The sequence below is a fragment of the Nanorana parkeri genome, unplaced genomic scaffold (assembly GCF_000935625.1).
Source record: "Nanorana parkeri isolate BGI_ZX_2015 unplaced genomic scaffold, ASM93562v1 scaffold423, whole genome shotgun sequence".
NCBI classification, from domain to species: Eukaryota; Metazoa; Chordata; class Amphibia; order Anura; family Dicroglossidae; genus Nanorana; species Nanorana parkeri.
The window spans coordinates 430,080-450,198 of NW_017306691.1; the positions used below are offsets into that span (position 1 = coordinate 430,080).

At 41.2% G+C, this 20,119-nt stretch overlaps 1 protein-coding gene across 8 annotated transcripts in view; it reads left to right on the top strand.

The window, feature by feature from the left end:
* Positions 1 to 384: 384 nt before the first annotated feature.
* LRRFIP1 (LRR binding FLII interacting protein 1) overlaps positions 385 to 20,119 on the top strand; it is a 110,263-nt gene continuing 90,528 nt past the window's right edge. For all 8 annotated transcript variants that reach the window (XM_018559958.1, XM_018559966.1, XM_018559962.1 and 5 more), the window contains exon 1: positions 385 to 669. In XM_018559958.1, the coding sequence (XP_018415460.1) occupies positions 580 to 669 (90 nt within the window). In that variant the 5' untranslated portion in view covers positions 385 to 579. The remainder of the gene's footprint in view (positions 670 to 20,119) is intronic.

The following is a 20,119-nucleotide window of genomic DNA, read 5'->3' on the forward strand; positions in this document are numbered from 1 at the left end:
TAGGGGGAGTACCCTGCAGAGAGGAAGAGCATCTGACCCATTTCCTTTTGCAATCTCAGTGCTAGAAACAGTAGCAGAGTGGGGGGGGGGGATAGTATAACAAGATTGGGTTCAATTCTCCTTTAATGAGGAGACGTGACAGGCAGGTATCTGCATCCAGAGCAAAGAAAACAACAATCAGCATCAGCAGGGACAGGATCAGTGGAGGACACACTGTGACAAGGACAGCAGAGCCATAGGAATACATACACGCTGCATAGTGCAGATAAGGAAAGACACATTGTCACTGTAAGTACCAGCTAAAAAATAAAAAAAAAGGAAACTGGAATGTGTTACCTCTTTAGCCAAAGAAAGCGATATACGTTGTCGCATTAACTGCCATTGGAGGAGAAGGGATATAGCCGTGAAAAGGAGACCACGCTGTGGAGGCCAGCACAACCCCTTTTATCACCAAATTGGCACTGATACAATTATTGACGTGGACTGCTCTATTGCTGTGGGTTTACCTGACAGGGGCTGCATGTGGATATTGAACTGATCTGCCCCTTCTCTTCTTACCACTGCCAGCTGTAAGCGGAGATGGGTACCCAGGGCACCGGTAGGAAAAGACATCCCAACAGGGAAAGACTGTCTGCTGAGGACCATGCCTTGAATCAGATAGCTCGAGAGGTGAGTGCTTGGATAAACAATATATCTGTTGTATATTGATGATGTATACTGCAAAGTATAATATGTCATGTATCCAGCTGTACCCCACCTGGTGCCACCCACATTATCCCTCTGCTAGTACTGAAATGGCAATGTGGGTTTGGGGGATTCAGCCTCCTGCAGTCCATTTCCTGACCGATTGTCTTCCAGCTACTCATATGGTTTATCTGTTGTATTTAAGAGTAATTTTAAAAGAAACAAATAAGTTCCTGGACATCGTGTGAAAATTCCTTGGTACATACAGGGTTAAAGGCCAAAAGGAAGAATGAGCCAGTCCCAGGAGAGCTCCTCATTCTCTGTCATATGGCCAACCCCAGATTCTGACAAGGGGCTTTCAGCTGTCCTGTCACCTGGTGCTGCTGTCAGGCACTAAGATGCCATAAGCCTTCTGTCCCCATTAATGAAGCTATGTTAACCCCTCCTTAGGTTGTTTACATTTGCAGTCTGTTTGTTCAGCTTTGGAAAAAAAAAAAAAAAAAAGAATGTCAGATGAAAAATTATGTGGAGCCACCAAAGCAGTCATTTATGAGATACAGTAGACATATAGTATTGACATCTAACTACTCTATGAAGGACTGATCCACCGGGAACTGATATTTTTGTGTAGGGCAGATGTTAACGATGGTGAGATCTTTTCTCTGTATTTCCTAGTTATGCTCCCTGTATTGAATCTCGCTCCTCATGCTGTACCAGGGCATAACTCACTCCTTCAACTGCATTGCGTGGAACAATAAATATATTAAACGACAAAAAAGTAAAGTAAGGCACGGCAGATGTCCAGACCTAAGTATTCAGGAATAGAGATCTTGCCTCTGGCTAAAACACAAGTTATAACAAAAGTGATTCATTCCAATCAACAACATACAACAAGCATTTCTGTGTCTCTTTAAAGGAAAGCGTTAGTGACAGAAATATGGTGGCTACCATTACTGACGTAATTATTAAAATGCTATATGCCTGGCAGTTTCTGGCTTCAATTCTTCACTGACTTGGATGGAGTATACAGCAACCAAGGTCAGAACTCCTGATCTGCATATTTCGTGCAGTATGACTCCGGAAGTACTGATTGCCATGCAACTAGCATTTTCACGAGTTAGTTATTTCAGCCTCCATTTTCCTCCCTACAAGTTTCCTTTAATGTCTGCAGTGAACTTGTGTTGCATTAGGAAAGATTCCATTAGCAGTCACAACACTCATTGCTGAACAATTGATGACAATGTTTCTGGCCTCTGTCCAATAGATTAATCAGCTACTAGAATTGTTCAAGTATGCCCTGGTATTTCGTATAGTTCTAATCTTCTCCTCCCTGTCATACACTATATATAAATATATATTTATAGTTATAGACTAGATCACATTGAAGTCTAGTGTAGAAAGCCCAGGTATTAGTGTGGGTAGCACAGAATGCTTCCTGCTGAGACACAGCCTAAAATAGCCAGCTCCGAGTTATGGCAGATGGCATATCTGTGTTCCGGCAGCCAAGCCTGATCTGTGTCATGAGTCTGGTTTAGTGGCAGTTTAGATAGCTGCCCTGGCTCTACACTGGTGTCACTAAACAGATTGGCAAAGACCCCACCGCTATTGTCCCCAGTAACCTTATTCTTTCAAATGTTATTTAACTTTTAGAAAGTGACCGTTCCTCACTTCAACAGGCTGTTTACCGATTTAAACTTTTAATGCTCTTTTGAGTATTAAAGTGAACCTTTACCCATATCTTTAAAATAACAACAAGCACACCTTTAGAAATGTTTAGTAATGACAATCTACAAACGCATACTTCTAGATAATTGCCGGCTCTGTATTCTTTGCATACCTTAGTTCTCTTTTCTCCCCCAGTCTTCTGGCAGTGACATGTTTACTAAGGGCAGATTACTAGCTCTCCTTTCACTTCCTGGATTTATGACACATGTGACTAGAACATGTGACCATGCACATCCTATCAGGGGAGGAAAATGCCTTTCCCTGAGATCTCCTGAGATGAGATTTCCCAGCCATGCTCTGCTGATGACAAGGCAAATCCCAGTGTGCATTGTTTTGGCAAACTGAAGTCATTTTGCCCTTTCAAAGCAGAAAGTGAATGCTCTGCAAGTGTAAGTATTTCAAAATCACAGCATTTTACACCTGACATGTCTATGTTATTATTAATCATCATACATAGAGGGATGCATTGGTAGAATTTGATTTTTGAGTGTAAAGGTCCGCTTTAATGTTGTGGTAATCTACCTATGTATACTGAGAATAATAGTACTTACTGGGTCTTACTGTGTATACTGAGATTAATAGTATTTGCTGATGTCTTATACATTACTCACATGTGAAATAGTGGCCCTCTGCTCATTTCTTTTTGCAATATTAGAATTAACAAAAAAATGCCATTCTGTTGTATTGTGGTAAAATAGTTTTTTTTTCTTGGAACACCAATGGTCACAGTCATCTTCATCCAATGAAAAATTAAAGAGAGAATCTAATTGGTTGGTATGTGCCACAGGACCTGTTCTTCCTTTTGTAATGCGTTTTGTTACCACAATGCAGATTAGTGCATGTAACATACGTTAATGTGTTGCAGTGCCATTCATTTTTAATGACATACTAAGGCAACACAGCTCCGATGCACATACATTGCACTGCACCCGAACCCACGGTAATGCTCAACCATGTGTTGTGGTGTGCTGCAACCAGAAAAATTGCTGCATGTCCATTCTTGTGTATTAGCGGCTCATTCAAAATGAATTGGCTGCCTTAACACAACGCACATAACCTGTGAAACACAACGTTTGTTAGTGCACAATACTATACGCTAAATTGTATTCAAACACGTTAGTATATTTGTGCATGATGTTTGTGGTGAGCTGAATAATGGTTGAAGTGATTAAAATGCCAGATTTATGGTGACATGAAAGAACAACTAATGCAGCACCACCTTAAAATCTAACTTAACAATCAGATTAAATAACCAAGTTAGATTCCAGGTGCATCAAAACAAAAAGGTGTTACAAGACTTATAGTTTGTTTTCTTTAAACAGCAGCCACAGCCTGAGTAGAAAAGCCTGTCCCCTGCCAGCCACAGGACCCTTGCTCTCTGTGAGAAATCAGTTGTCTTTCTGCAGAGCAGGGGTGTAACTACAGATCATGGGGACCCATAGCAAAATGTTAATAGGGCCCCATGGCAAGCCCTTTAAAATCTAAATCAAGGGCAGGTAGCAGGAGAGCTGTCTACATAGTCTCTTCCTGTACATCTGATATCAACTCTTCATAAGGGGTACAGGCTCAACAGCAACTTCAGCAATCCTTCACGGGGCCCCCTTCTACCCCCAGGCCCCATAGCAGCCGCATGGGCTGCTATGGCTATTGTTACGCCCCTGCTGCAGAGGTCTGACAGCCCCATTGCTGAGTCAGAGCTAGAGCTGTCCAAATTGTAGTATGAGGTCTGCCGTGGGCGTGTCTACAGAGCAATCAATGAAAGTTTAGATGGGCTTTAAGGTGGTTTACCTGGATGTATTTCTCTGAATGAAACGGAAGCCTCAGTTGGGCTTTATTATCCTCGCTGGCAAAACAATTATACTCATGCTGGCTTCCTTAGAGCTGAATCAGGAGTTGCTAAGAGACATACAGGGCTCTTCAATACAATTGCAAAGTTGAAGCTTAAAGTGATATTAAAGTCAAAGGGTTTTTTAGGCTTTTCCAAATGCTGATTAAATAACAATTGATATTGCTCCTTGATGTGTTAAAGTTTTAGTTCCTGCAGTATCAACTGGTCCCCTGAGCACTAGCCCTGATATCCTATTTCAGAGTGGCTCACTTCACTTGCAGGGTCCTATGGAGTCAACCTTGTGTGTGCTAGTAAGCTGTGTGTCTCCACAAACACACAGACACAGCAGGGCAAGCCTCCCCCCTCTTCCCTTCTTCAAGCTAGGAAATGAACAGCTGCTGGAGACTGTGATTTCCCTTATGACCTTGTACTCAACAGGAAGTTCAGGGAAGCAGAGGAGAGAAAGTTGAAGCCAGCTGTTTAGCCAGCCGGATGGCTGTCATAAGCCCCCTTTCAGATGGGTGGCCTGATCACGTCCACCGGTCAGTTTTTCAGGGAGACCCGATGCAATGCCCAATCTAAGTCTATAGCCAGCCGGATCTAAATGGATGGGTGTCTGTTTACATCCGCGTTGCCCCCGCCTCCGGCCAGGTCCGAAAGAACAAAAGGAACAGAGTTTTGTTTTGCCAGACCTGATCGTGCTGGATCAGGAGTAGTCTGATGTCAACGAACACATGTTCATTTACATCTTAGTCCGATAGACCGACATGGGGTCCGGTTATCTCAGTTTTTTCCTCAGTCGCAAGATGGAGGAAAACAAACTGAACGGACATGGATGTCACATTGGTGACATCCAATCCGTACTCCCCCGATCAGGAGGGGATTCGTGCATCGGACAATGTGATAGGGGCCTTAGTGCTCTGGCAAAGATTTAGAGAAATACTATATACAGGGCAATATACAGGGCAATGTATATTTGTGTGATCTGGATTCATTACTGAAAAATGTTTGAGAGTTTAATATTACTTTAATAAGAAAGTGTAAAGAACAGTGATGTTTGGTAGCCCATGATACCCCACACAGAATTTGGATTTGTTAAGTCTTCCAGTCCAGAACACAATTTGGGCTGCTGTACACAACTGTTAGTTGCACCACTGACAAGGGCAAAAATGTGTTATATGTTTTACCCAGATATTTCTAAATGTTTTTAACATTTCCTGAAACACATATTTTATTTTGGAGTTAGTGTTACAGTTGGAGGGATTTTCTATTACTTTATTTATATTACTTTCTTATATTAATAAGAAAGGTATCATTGCACACTGCAATACTGCGTTTTTTTCTTTTTTGACATCATTTATATATATATATATATATCAACCATTTAACCACAATACATTTTGGCCAATTAGGCATTCTCTGTATGCCCATGTGTATGCATGTATTAGCTCCATCTCTCTATCCATCCACTTACCATCATTACTTACCCCGGCAGGATAAAACAGTTTAATGATTTATGACACTCAGCCTCATGACAGTACTAGCAATATAATGTGTTAAAATAAGATAGCTCCCCCTTACCCTATTTCCTCAACTACATGCATTAAGGACCACTGATATATTTCATGTGCTAGGTAAGAGGTAAACTCAAAATATGTTATCACATCCATCTAAAATCTATAATTTATTAAGTGTGCATCTGCAAACATAATTTCAAGGCAAGTGCCCTATCCTTCTGAGCATGCCGCATACATACTCAATAGAGTTTCTCTTAATTTAATTCACTGCTTCCTTTCAATTCATTATAAATCTAAAATAACTATGTATTTGCATATTGCTTTTCATATGTTAGACGAATTTGCTACCAGAAAATTATTAATTGAAAATCATCCTTGTTATTGACTATAATGGTAGTCAGCACCTGGTCTTTGGGCCAGTGATCCATTACAGGTTTGTGGCATATAACAGTAGCCCAGACACACATCAAATGACTTATATATGTTTGTGTTAGGCTTATTTCAAAATATTAATAATAAGAATGCTAATATTTTATCTTCAGTGCCAGAGTTCTTAGCTTTTTCCTTTGTTCTGTAGGGGGTTTAGCCAGCTGTAGTTAATACGGTGGGCTTTTAGCCCCCACCAGCTTGAAGTCCTCTTGGACTAATAAGGTAAATGAATAGAGGCTGGGCATCGTGCTATGCCTGGTATGCACTGATAGGGACAGCTGGGCCTCTCCGTCAGGGTGTCCCTGGTGATTGAGTTGCCTGTCCTTTAGCTCCAAGCCTACAGACCACATTTCTATATTCTCTAGTAATGATATTTTCCAGTGGGTAAATGCAGATCATTGCTAGCTAGATATCACACCAGAGTCCCTTGCCAATCTAAGTGAGTTATAGTTCTTAGCTAGAGCTACTTGATTGTAATCATTACTTATCTAAATAGCTCAAAGTTGATGTTTGTGTTTAATTGAGACCAGTTGAAATGCAATAAAGTTGTTAATTGTGAAGAAGTAGTACTGTAACAGAGTGCAATTAGAACAATGCATATTATTAGAACAATATCAAATGATAATGTTTTGTAACTACATGCTACAGGGATATTTATACCCTTGGCATCATCAATTATTTAAATTCCTCAGATGTTTCTTTTAAAAAAGTTTATCAGTTACAGCTGCTGTCTTGATGTCAGTTAAGTATTTAAGTTTGTCTAAAGGTGCCCACACACCTTGCGATAATCGTACGATAATCGCAGGAAATCCCGCGATCATACGATTATCGTAAGGTGTGTGGAAGCCGTGCGACCTCTATTACTGTAAGGTCGCACGACTTTTATCTTACGAACATGTTCGAAAACCCGCCGAGAATCGTACGATTTTTGGCGGGTGTGTAGCATGTTCATAAGATAAAAGCCGGACGGGCCGGTGTGTGCAAGCGCACACTGCCCGTTCGGCATTGCGGTCATCGGAAGCCCGCCCCTCAGCGGGGCGGGCTTGCGATCATCGCAAGTACGATCTGCCTGTCCAAGATAGGTAGATCGTACATTTTTTAAATTACCTTACAACCATCGCAAGACAAAAGTCTTGCGATGGTTGTAAGGTGTGTGCCCAGCCATACATATGCAATCCAATTAATGAACAATTCTTGATTTGCCTGCTACATATATGTGCTACTCTTTACATGTTGCATCAGGATTCCAAATATTAAACGCAGTGCACAAATCATCTTTGAACTCACAACAGTGAATAATTTCCTCCAAGCGAGCTTATCAACTGTTATCATTTGTAACACACACTGTTAGCAGTTGGATGAAGGAGAATAGTTAGTGGGTCTGAATTGCCAGACTCAAGTAAAAATATCTGAGGAGTTGAACATTTTTTATTTATTTTTAGTATGCTGTAAAAGCAGTTGTTGCTTTTGTGGCATTCCGAACAATGTACAAAAACAATAAAATGAGCATTATATAGAAACCAGTCATCATTTTGTTTGTAATTCTACTTGTAACTTGGATTGAATCAAACACAACCACAAACACATGTGTAGCCCCTATCAAAATAAAACTTTTAACATACAATACAATATATTATACATGCATGGGCAGCATAAGACTTTCCTGTGTAAACTTGGTGGTCAATTCCTTGGTTTTAAAGAGTTTAGCTTAGGTACATTTCCTTTTTAATTAAATAAATGTATATACACTGTTTCTCATTGTTGCGTGATAAGCTTTGGTGTATTGCAAAAGTATGCACTCTGTAGGGTCCTGCCGTTAAGATATTTTGACCCTATATTGAATAGTGTAATAAAGTAGAACTGTGGCCAAGATATGGACATTCAACTATATTATTCTTAACAAGAAGTAAATAAGCTTTAAAACAATCCCCACTGACCACTCTTGTCTCAGTGGAGCAATTCATCCATACATTTTCCAATAGATCTAGTGAAGTTGTTCAAGTTGTGCACATCTTCCTGTGGACCTTCTCATTACAGATTAGAAGGCTGAAAGTGGGGGGAAAATTGATCTTGTGATAGAAAATGAAAGTGAAAGTATTTTTCGGAGAACTTTCCAGAATAATTACTCCATGGTGCCTGCAGCTAGAGAGGTCCGTTTTAAAATGAAAAATGTATGAGCATTGCTTGCTGGCAAAGACCTGTGTACATGCTTACAAACACACATACATCCTTCTACCTTAATCACATGTACGCACACATATATGCATACCTATTTAGGTGCCTAAGGGCACCAAAACAGGTTTAAAGGTAATTTCCTCCCAAAATTCAGTGCCAAGAGCATTTACCTGTTTCCTAACATATTTAACTCTGCCCTACATGATTTCTTGTTGTTTTAACCTTCAGCCTCCCATTGCTCTTGGCTGCCTTGACTTGACTTGACATTTACAGGGCTATTCACAAAAGGGTGAAGAGTTTGGAGAAGGCAGGAGAGGTGAACAATCTAGGACAACATAGCTGAACTGGAAAGTGAGCTGAATTGGAGAATTTTCCCAAATCAACTATGTTGTCCTAGATTGTTCACTTCTCCTGCCTTCTCCAAACTCTTCACCGTTTTGTGAATAACCCTGTTAGACTTTCTCCTGATTTCTGTTGCTGACCACAGATTGTTTCTGACCTTGCTCTGTCTGCTCATGTGGTATCCACGATCTCTTGGTAAAGATCCAGGATTGTTTATTGACCTAATTGTTGCTCACGGTTCTGACTTTCCTATTGTATACTCTGTTAGAACTAGAATAGCTACAACAGTGCTGTAGTTATATGGCTGGGTGATACATATGGACTCATTTAATAATACAGGTGGTACACAAACTAATGAAAGTGGTGGAACACAGCTAATAAACCGTTTGACAAAATAGATATATGAAATGCTATTGTTCATCTATAAAATCTTCACAGATTACTTTATCTATTGTTAAAAAAACACTAAACACTTATATAAATGGACCTGACTGACAATTCATCAGCTGCCTCCAAGGATCACACTCCCCACACTCACATTTTGCAAGATTACAAGAAAAGACTCTCCTCCATCACTCTTTTACTAGAGGAAATGGATTCTCCTTCAGAAAGTTGAGAAATCCTAAGGATTGCCTGCACTGTCATTAATGACAATGATACAGCCTAGGCAGTCTTCAGAATTCTTTTAGTAGGGAATCCTTCTCCTCTGGACAAACAGAGATGGAGAGGGCGTATGTTCATGAATGTAGGAATGCAGCTTTTGTTAACTAGTAAAGAGATCCAAAGGACCCCTTTTATTAGTTCACTGATGGGGTGTGGATCAATGATTAGCCACACTTAACGCAACCCTTAAGCTGCCCATTGTACAACTCTGGGTTCCTGCAGAAATTCACATAGACATGGTGGAGAACCACTGCACTAACAATAATAGAGTAAGAAAGTCCACATTGTAGTACTCCACCTGGCTGATGTCTGTATCAACGCAGATTTGGATTTTACTTATTTTCCCTACTAAATCAAGATATAGATAAAACCTTCATATATCAAGTGTGTTAATGTTGAACACCAAAAGCTTTACCTTTTTTTCCCCTACACAGTTGTTGCAAGTCATCTCTTGTGTTGAAAATGATTGCTGTCAATTTAATGTACACTTACTTCTACACAATATAAACCTCAGCAGCTATTTTCAGCCCACCTCCATTTGCTATCTAAATGACCTCCATCATTCATCAATCACTTCTCCCCCTGATCCATAATTTTGTTGCCACCCTTCTCACTGCTATTAGATTTCTCTGCCGTCTTTTATTTTGAGCACATCCCCAGTGTACATTTACAAGAGACTGCAAGCAATCAGCTAAAGTTTGCAGGACCCAGTGGCCAGCAGAGAGAAGGAGGCAAATCTAAAGAGATATGTTTTTCATATAAATCTTTTGAAAAAGATAGCAAGCAGAAAACTGTGATGTTTACAGGAGCCTGCCAACTCCTCCCACCAAACTCACAGCTAAGATCAGCAGACAGACCCAGTGAAGATATGATTACAGATAAGATTTCCCAGCAATGCTCTGTTGATGACAAGGCAATCCCAGTGTGCATTGCGTTGGCAAACTGAAGTAATTTTGCATGTATTGATAGGAACGCGGCAAAATGCGCAACATGCTTGCATTGCCATTCATTTCCAATGGCACCCCAAATGCAGCCAGGAAGACGCGCCTTTTTGGTACGAGCTTGCACGCATTAAAATGTGCACAACACGAAGCAAAAAACATGCATGTCGCAAAATTTGCTACATGAGCTTTTTTGCCATGTTTGTTGCACATTAAACTCAATGGCGATGTGCAGCAAATGCAGCTTACAAACGTGCACAAGCGTGACACAAACTCACGGAACGCACAAGTGTGAATGTGGGCTTCCCTCCGAGGCATCCTTCACTTGAAATTGTATGCTTCAGCAAAACCTTGACTTCATCCTGCTTAGCCAATGCCTTAATGCTTTCAGTTCCGGCATGCTGCTCTGGGGAGTTGGGAAGTTTGTTCAGGCATCTATGGGGCAAACTATTACAGTTTAAAGGACAACCTAAAGGTGCCCATACACCTTGCGATTATCGTTCGATAAACAAACGCGATTGGGTACGATAATTGGCCAGTTGATGTGAAGTGAACGATCACAATTATTGTACAACTGGGCAAATTTCCTCGATCGGTCAGGCTGGAAAACTTTTTTTGAATCGTACAAAATTCAATGGATTAGTGGCATTTTCGTAAGGAAAAAAAAAATCGCAATATGAACACTGCAAATGCGCAAACGAAAATTAATTCTGTCGATCGACAAGATTTGCTACAGTTAGTATTTCTAATGAACGATAATCGAAATCTACATTGGTCTGTGCATGATGAGGTATTTGAGCGGAAATCGAACGGGGGTCCGATGACGGGGGGAAAGAAATCGAAATACAATTGTAAGGTGTATGGCCAGCTTAAGGAGCTGCGATATAACAGAGGACTTGCATGTTACTATTATCTTCTCGAATGCTGAAAAACAAGTAGGTCTTTTTTAACATGGCAATGATTTCTCCACATTAATTTTGGATCATGCATTTATTCTCAGGAATTGAGTACTTTAAAAAAAGATGAGGGCATTCTGTCATCGTGCTTTGTAAGTTTCTGGATATTTATTTGGTTTTCAGCTGAAAGAAATGCTCTGGAAGTTTTACTGTAAAAGGAAATATTCTAAGAATAACTAATACTCTGGCACATTTCATACCCAGATCTTTGTCATTGATTTACTAGCTTAAAGTATGTTTTCATATGTCAGCATATTTCCTTGGGAAAAAGAATTGCTCGAAGAATAAAATAATTAAAAATCTGCATCTACCTTCCAAACATTAAAAATTCACGGAGAAATAGATGTGAGAACAAACACCTGTACACCTTCCCCTTATTAAACACCCAAGGAGGAATGGAGTCAAACAATCAACAAGGTAATTTAAATATGGGGAAAAGTGACCTTCTGAAGTCACCCAAAAAACTCAGACCCAAACAAAGTTCATTATCAACACAGTATACAGAACATTGGTCCCACGCTTATCACTTCAGCATATGGCATTATTTGTCACAAAATCATTTCACAAATGAAGACAAACATTCGACTCTGCTTTTTATCAAAGCAATAGGGCACATATCTGGATTTCTGCCAACACAGGCTATGGTCTAGGACAGTGTTTCTCAAGGTTTTTTGAGTCACAGCACACTTTTAAATGTGTTTGCGCCATTTTTGCCGTATTTGACACATGTGAGCCCATTCATTGCAATGGACTGCCGCACGCATGACAAATGTGGCAAAGAAGCTCATACAGAAGCTATGAGCTTCACGTGATTTTTGACCGTGCATTCGATGTGCTCTCAACACATTTGGGGTGTCATTAACAAGTGTGTAACACGCATGCACTACTTTTTTCAGCCACACTGCAATGCATGGAACTGCAGTACTGCGTGTTGTGGTGCGGTCAACGGTATTGTGGGGAGGTGTGTTTGGGGTACCACTCAAATTAATGGCAACGCAATGCACCTGCTGCATTGTAACGCATGGTGGTACTGGAATGGGGTGTATTCACAGAATCTAGATCAGGTGTTATATAGGGTATACTCACAGGGTGTAGGTCGGGTGGTTTATAGGGTGTAGGTCGGGGGATATACTGGGTGTACTCACTGGGTTTTGGTCCAGTTCAGTAGGGCTCACAATGGTTATCTACAGCCACTCTTCAGGCTGCAGCAAAGCACCTTTCCCACCTCCCCTCCAGATCCTCTAGCCACTGCTTTCCCCAAGGTCTGGGAGTGGCCATCCTGCTTACAGCCTGGGTAGAGCAGCTTCCGGCCAGCGCGGAGAGCGATGAGTGGGGACAGACCCCAGGCCAACATCGGTAACATGCCTGGGCAGTTTGGAATCCCCTCACTCCCCTTGGATGGGGGGACTCCCCATACTTCTTCTGGATGGGGGGGCTCCCTGTACTCCCTCTGGATGGTGCACAGCCTGTACAGCATACTTTGTATTCTGTGCCACCCCACAGGTGCAGGCCACTGCTATCCCCAGGGCCGAACTACAGAACTCCGTGGTTCTGGCCTTTGTAACATATTAGCTGCTGACAGCACCATAGTGATCTGTAGCCTCTGCCTGCAGCGTATCAGCCATTGTAAACATACCAGTCATTTGGATACCACATGCAGGAGGAGACACATGACTCTGCACCCCAGAATTAGTTGGAAGCCACACCTCAATGAGTCAAATTGGCAGCAAAAGGCCCGCACTTCTCCTCCTTCCTTACTTTCCTCACTCTGAATAATTATTGCAAGGGTTAGATTCATTTTTTAACAGGCATTAGATTCTGGAGATAGGACCTCTGCAATAGCATTTTTTGGCACAGGAATGCTTTGTCTTCAATGTGGAGGACCACAGGTACAGGTAGCATTCATGTTTGCTATTCAACCACCAATATCAACCACTGGTTTCTAAGAAAACTCAGACACCAAAATTAATTTAGTTTAGTTGGTCATGTTCTTTATTTAAAGCATACTCTTATTTATTGTGATTAAATATATTTTCAGCTGAGTTTGCAATGCCCACACTCATTGGGAGGTTTGAATGTGTACGACATACATGCATGATCAGTGGTTGAAATGGCAGTAAGGGAAATTGGGTTTCCCTACATAAGGCTGGCGCTGGCCATACACCTATCAATGTTTTTCGTTCAACCCGCAGGCTGTTCCATCATCACCACAAATAGCGTGTCGATCGACGAATCTGCTCTGTTGTCATTGTATTGGGACCAGTTCTGGCGGCACCAGTCAGAATACCCAATCAGAGCGGTCAGCGCATTGGCTGCGGGCTCTGATTGTACAAAGATTTTCCAACAGGCTCCTTCAATCAACTGATCGAGGAATGCTGGGTGAAAGTGAGCCGACAGCCCCACACACTGTGTATGTGCCAGTGTATGGGCACCTTAGGGGAAACAACACAAATTGAGTTTGTGGAGTGGTTTTGTAAAAATATAAGGTGATTCATTGGAATGCAATGCAGGCTGTTCTTAATTCTTTGTTGAAAAAGTTCACTGACCATTAGTTTTCATAGTCCCAATAGATAATAAAGGAACGATAATCACAATTTGGCAGAAGTAACTCTAGTAATTATATGGATTTATTTTAAAGACATAGAAAATTGTTTTTTCTTAGCAGAGTCTCTAAAATCACAATTTATCTACCTCCCTTCCCAGCTGCACATACTCATTTTCCTTTCATTACCCCTCTGATCCATTTGCCCAGCAGGACACTACTTGGATCTTAAGGTGCCCATACACCTGCCGATTATCATACGCTAATCGCGTGTGATCCCGCGATCATACCATAATCGGCAGGTGTATGGAAGGCGTGCAACCATTTCTACTGTACGGTCGCACGTCTTTTGTCTTCCGAGCCCGCTGGAAAACCTGCCGAAAATCGTAAGATTTTCAGCGGGTTAGTGGCGTGCTCGGAAGATAAAAGCCGGACGGGCCGGTGTGCGCTTGCGCACACTGCCCACTCAGGATTGCAGTCATCAGAAGCCCTCGCCTCAGCGGGGCGGGCTTTTGATGATCGCAAGTACTATTTGCCTGTCCAAGCTTTTAATTACCTTACAACCATCGCACGATGAAAGTTGTGCGATGGTTGTAAGGTGCATGGCCAGCTTTACACAGGGCTGAGGATGCTTGCTCTGTCCCGAAAGAAGGGTAGTAACCAACATGCTCCCAATTCTCAGATGTATCATGTATTTCTCTTTTGCTCGCAGCAACCAAACAAAATGACGGGGCAGCGAAGGTAAGACAAGTATGTGGTGCTGGGAAGGGTGGACTAAAGTCCAAGTGTAAACATACAATAAATAGTTCCTTAAGGGAAATACTGTATTTTATGACCGCACTGCACAGCCATATTTACAGACAGCAAAAAAAGGACAGAAGAATTAAAGTAGAACTGAAGCCAAAAAAGTTTTGGATAGAGTAAGGAAAGGTTATAACCCCTGTAAGTGTTTTTTTTCTCTTTTGCTATCTGTGCCCCATTGGGGAGATTTCCCATCTCTTCCTATCCAATAGCCACTACAGGAAGCAAGAAAAAATCCCTCCACACAGGGGGAGATCGCTGGTTGTCAGTGTGGTCACCAGAACAAGTTTCCCTATTGGAAGATTTCATCTTTATTCCTGTTCTGATGACAACTAAAAATTTGGGATTTACTTTCACTGTCAGCAATAACAGACCCCAGAGAAATCTAAAGGGTGAAGTTCCCTAATGGGGACACAGACAGCAGGCTTCAGTTGCACTTTAACCCTTCTTCTGCAACTGAAAAAATATTTTTAATTGCTGTCTATGTATATTTCTCTTTTTTCCCCGGATGGTACCAATCACCGGAACAGGAAGTGAGAGGTAATCTACCCAAAAGAGACCCAGACAGCAATATATACATGATAGAGGTTATAAATCTTCTTCTCCACCCTGCCCAAAGCTTTGTTTTCTACTTTAAACTCTGTAAGATCCTCTTTATACTTTATGCCTTCTCTAATATGGGGGAAAGGGTTTACCAAAATCTTCAACCAAAGTCAATGTATTTCTCCTATTAATGTAGTTAAATTCAGCAATAAGTAATTACTTATATGTAAATATGTGTTTGCAAAGTGCAATGGAAATGATCATAATATTATTTGAAAGCTTACGTTTGGATTGAAAACACACAGAATATTTTACCATGGAGATTTTATTCAATACTTATACATATTCTGAATTGAAGTTGTTAAGGGCCTATGTTAAACCAACTGACCACATTAAAGATGCATTTAAAAATTACAGCATTCCCATTGTACATGTCATCCCCTGGAGGATTGTTATAATCTGCAGGTCAATTGCTTTCTGCTGTTCTGCTTCTGAAAAGTAATTAGAGTCATGCAGATAATAGGTTGTAGTAGGAGATACTGTATATACAAAATAAGGAATTTCTGAACAAATTATCATTTTCAGAAGCTGCAAAGAATTAAAGAAGCTATTTTAGGGGCAATTGAACCTTTCTAAAGAACTAATTACACTGATAACCTGTTTAATTTGCATATTAAGTTCAAATGAAGTGTCCTACTAATGATCTTTACATCCCCTGAGTTGAATTAACATCTAATAGCTTCAAAGATTAGCAAATAGTCGCCCTCATAATGGCTCTGACCCTCTTATAATTGTGAATAAAAGTAATGTAGGTGCAGTATAAATAGACATCAAAACTTTTCTAATCTCCAACATTGCGTTAACATCCATTAGTTACAACCATCATCGGAACAACTAAGTGATCACTATTTTGTATGAGTTAGGCTGATGTCTGACACTAAAGACAATTGGCCAGTGACAGGATCACTATAGAGGATGCCTGTCTGTCCCTATGGAATCACTCTCTTTAGTCAGATGCATCAAGATGTTGCTATATCACTACTCCGAACAATGCCGAATCCTGATCTCACTACGTCAGCTGCATGATCGCCCATCTGACATCAACCTAAAAGTAGAGGTGCACCGAAATGAAATTTTCAAAACCAAAAGGAAACCGAAATTAAAAATAAATGTCAGGCCAAAACCGAAATTGTTTTTTTCTCTAACCTTTTCAAATTTTTACAAATATTTTATTTGTATTTTTTATAAACTTTTACATTGTTTAATATTTTATTTGTATTTATTTGTATTAAATATTTAATTTTTTTTATTTTACTGTTGGGGGCTTCAGTGAAACATTAGGGATCTAAACAGACCCCTGACATTTCCCTTTTAAAATAGAAAAAGAGATTGAGTCCTCAATCTCTTTTTCTGCATCCCCTGTTATAAATGAACAGGAAGCCTTTATACTGAGTCTTCCTGTTCATTCATAACTTGTGGAGATATTATGTTTACCATGTCCACAATCATGAACGAACAGGAAGTGATGTAGATCACTTCCCCTTCATTCATAATTGGGGACATAGTAAACATACTATGTCCTCAATTATTTACAAGCAGTCAGTGATCGCTGAGTGCTTGTACCTGCTCTCCTTCCTGGATCGGCTGTCACAGGATGCTGAGCGAGCGGTGCAGGTAGGAGAGCTCGGCCTCCTGTGACAGCTGTCTCCGCCGCCCTTGATTTGTCACAGAAGGCTGAGCAGGGCAGTGCCGAAGGAGAGCTTGGCCTCCTTCGGCCCTGTGACAGCATTGAAAGCTGTCTCCACACCCACACCGTCGCTCTCCTATTCTGTCACAGGAGACTGAGCGGGGGAGGAGAGCACTGTGAGCGGCCGACGTCTCTCCTCCCCCGCACCGCTCAGCCTCCTGTGGCAGTTTCTCTCCTCCCCGCTGGGACACAGAGCAGTGCCCAGAAGGGAGGGGAGAAACCAGGGATTCACCACTATTTTGGCCAAAAGATGGCACCAGAAGCCATTCACTTAGTGGCGGTATCACTACTTCCGCTAAATGACAGCTTCCCATCAGCTTGATTCACATTATAAACATGCCGGCAGGTATCTTAGGTGATGTAATTGACCACCCTGCAAGGCACCTTGTCCCCATATTGATGGGGACAAGGGCCTTATCCCCACATCAGTGGCACAGTGAGTGTGGTGATCTGCAGGGGAGGATCTATGAGCATCTGAAAACCACTTTTAAAATAAGGTTACCCCAGTTATTCAGTCCTATCCCTATGTGAATGAGTAAGGGGTACATAGTACCTGTTACCCAGTCACAAAAAAAAAAATGATTTCCAACTAAAACACCCTAGAAAAAGGAAAACACTGTCCCCCCGCTGTAAACCCAACATTAATCATGTAGTCCAGCAATGTAGATCTAACTTCAATCACAGTGCACTGAACTGGAATAGCAAATGAGCGGACCAGGCGGAAGCTTCATTTAGCAGGTTTAATGATAACAGCAGCACCTGGGTACAGGCATAAGCAAGTTAAAAAAAAGGATCGCCGGTCCCTTTTTACAAGAAATTTTACAATACAACCATATGTGTTACCATATAATTCGCTACCAAGCCCTTACGTCACTGCAACTGGCAATAAATCTGAAGAATGTCTCCTAATTTGTTCTATTCCAGCCCAAGCACATGGGACACGTGCACATGTGCCGAGTGTGCCTTGTATGCTCCTAGGGTTCATCTAAAGTTCATCTGTATCAGGGGCTTCTCGAGGACAGGTGTCACCCGGGTGACACCCCACCGTGTCGTCATCGCGCGTGCACGGCCATCTTATTGATGCCTGCCGGCGCCCATCTTGGTGATGGACGCCGGCAAAGAGAGGAGGAGGACGTTCATCCGGCGGGATGAGGTATACCGCCGGGTCCCTTCCTCTCTCCATGACCGAGTGCTGGACGTTTTAGAGGGGGTGACACCAAAATGACTGTCAGTCATTTTGGTGTCACCCCTGCAATGGTGTGACCAGTGTGCGGGCCGCACCCCTCTTGTGACGCCACTGATCTGTCTGTCTGTATAACGTTCGTCTGTATATGTCTGTATAATGCTGCTCAACTTTTAAGACTAAATATTTTTAACTATTACATAATATTATTATTAATAATAATATATATACTAATTAATATCAACAATATGAAGTGTATGAGTTAATATCAAAATGCCACTACACAACAACAACCCACCAACATGAAAAGCAGCAGGAGTATCGCCACGTCATCATTTCGGTGAGTTGTCGATTATTGTGATTGACATTGGATCTGCATCGCTGGATGACTGGCTAGAACTAAACTACCAATAGTATTCTTTACAATGCTTCAATGGATGGCTATTTAAGTAAATTTTAGCATCCTCGGCACAAGCTGACTTGTTTATCCTTTTTATAGTAAGGAAGATATATTTATTTACGCAAGTCTAATAGAAGCAATTAGCTGTTTAGCACCTGACATACACTTTATAGCCTGACAACTGTTGACCTAGGACTGGGTGAGTAACCTGATTCTATTAACTGTCATGAGTGTTGGTATCACCTGTGATGTCATGACAAGGTTACGTTACACATAGAGACTAATCCAATAGTATAAAAGCATGAAGTCTCCTGGTAATATCCAGGAATAAAGGCAATGCAAGGTCAAGCACTCAGCACTACATATAAATATTAAAGGAGAACTATTGGGAGAGTAAAATGTGGTTTTCCCAATCATTTTAGCCAGCGTGTAACACTGCAGCTGTCACATGCTGACTCTATAGTTGGAGAACTAAGTGATCACAAACTGCTGATCACTGTTTCTCCCTGCAGAGAGTGTTGACAATCACAGCTCCCCACAGGGATCCCCCCCTCCCCTCTCTATGTTCCTTGAGCGTTAATTGGAGGGACATGCAGGGGAGGGGGCGGGCACAGCTGGCTCTGACTCTGGAGAGGCAGAGCCAGCTGTCAGACAGCGGGTTGATCCTGACAATATTGTTGGGATTTTTCCCAGCTGCAGCGCCGCTCTGTGCTGTCAGCATATAGCGGTCAATAGCTCACTATATGTTGACTTTGGGTCACACAAGTACATTAGTAAATTTACTATTGTGAGCTAAAAGAGTACTAAAGCCAAAAAAAAGGTTTGGCTATAGTTTTCATTTAATATAACTGTTTTATTTGTTACTCATGTAAAGGCATATTATTGACTGAAAATCCCTCAATATCATCACCATAATCATCATCATCTTTAGTGGCAAAAGGTAGGCACAGCATGTGGACCACAGCCTGAACGGAATTTTGTTTTCAGAATGAACAGTCTTGCAAGTTGCAAGTGACACTAAACTCAGGCGTTAAATCTTAAAAATGCATTCAAGTAAGTAATTCAACAAAGATTTATCTTACTTGTGTATCACTCGGCTGTAGATCCTCAAATCATCTCTGAATTGGTGCTGACACTGTCCTTCCTTCTGGAGGATGGCTACTTTTGTTCCCCATGGTCCCTGTGTGTGTGTAAAGTAGTCACCGCTCCAAGCTCACTCCTGTGATGGACTACAATCTCATGTTTAGTTTACTAATTTGTATTGAGATTGTAGTCCATCACGGGAGTGAGCTTGGATCGGTGGCTACTTTATAACATACACAGGGAACAAAAACATACATAGGGAACAAAAGTAGCCACTCTGCAGAAAGAAGGACAGTGTCAACACCAATTCAGAGATGATTTGAGGATCTACAGCCGAGTGATACACAAATAAGATACATTTTTGTAAATAGTTAAAATACTTGAATGCATTTTTAAGATTTAACTCCTGAGTTTAGTGTCACTTAAAAAAAAAAAAAAATTTGGTAAGTGCACAGGGAAACTAAACGGAATATTATCACACAGAGTACTATAATGTTTGCTGCAGGCAGCAAGGTACATTTTCTTTTTCATATTATACATATTATATCAATATATTTTGG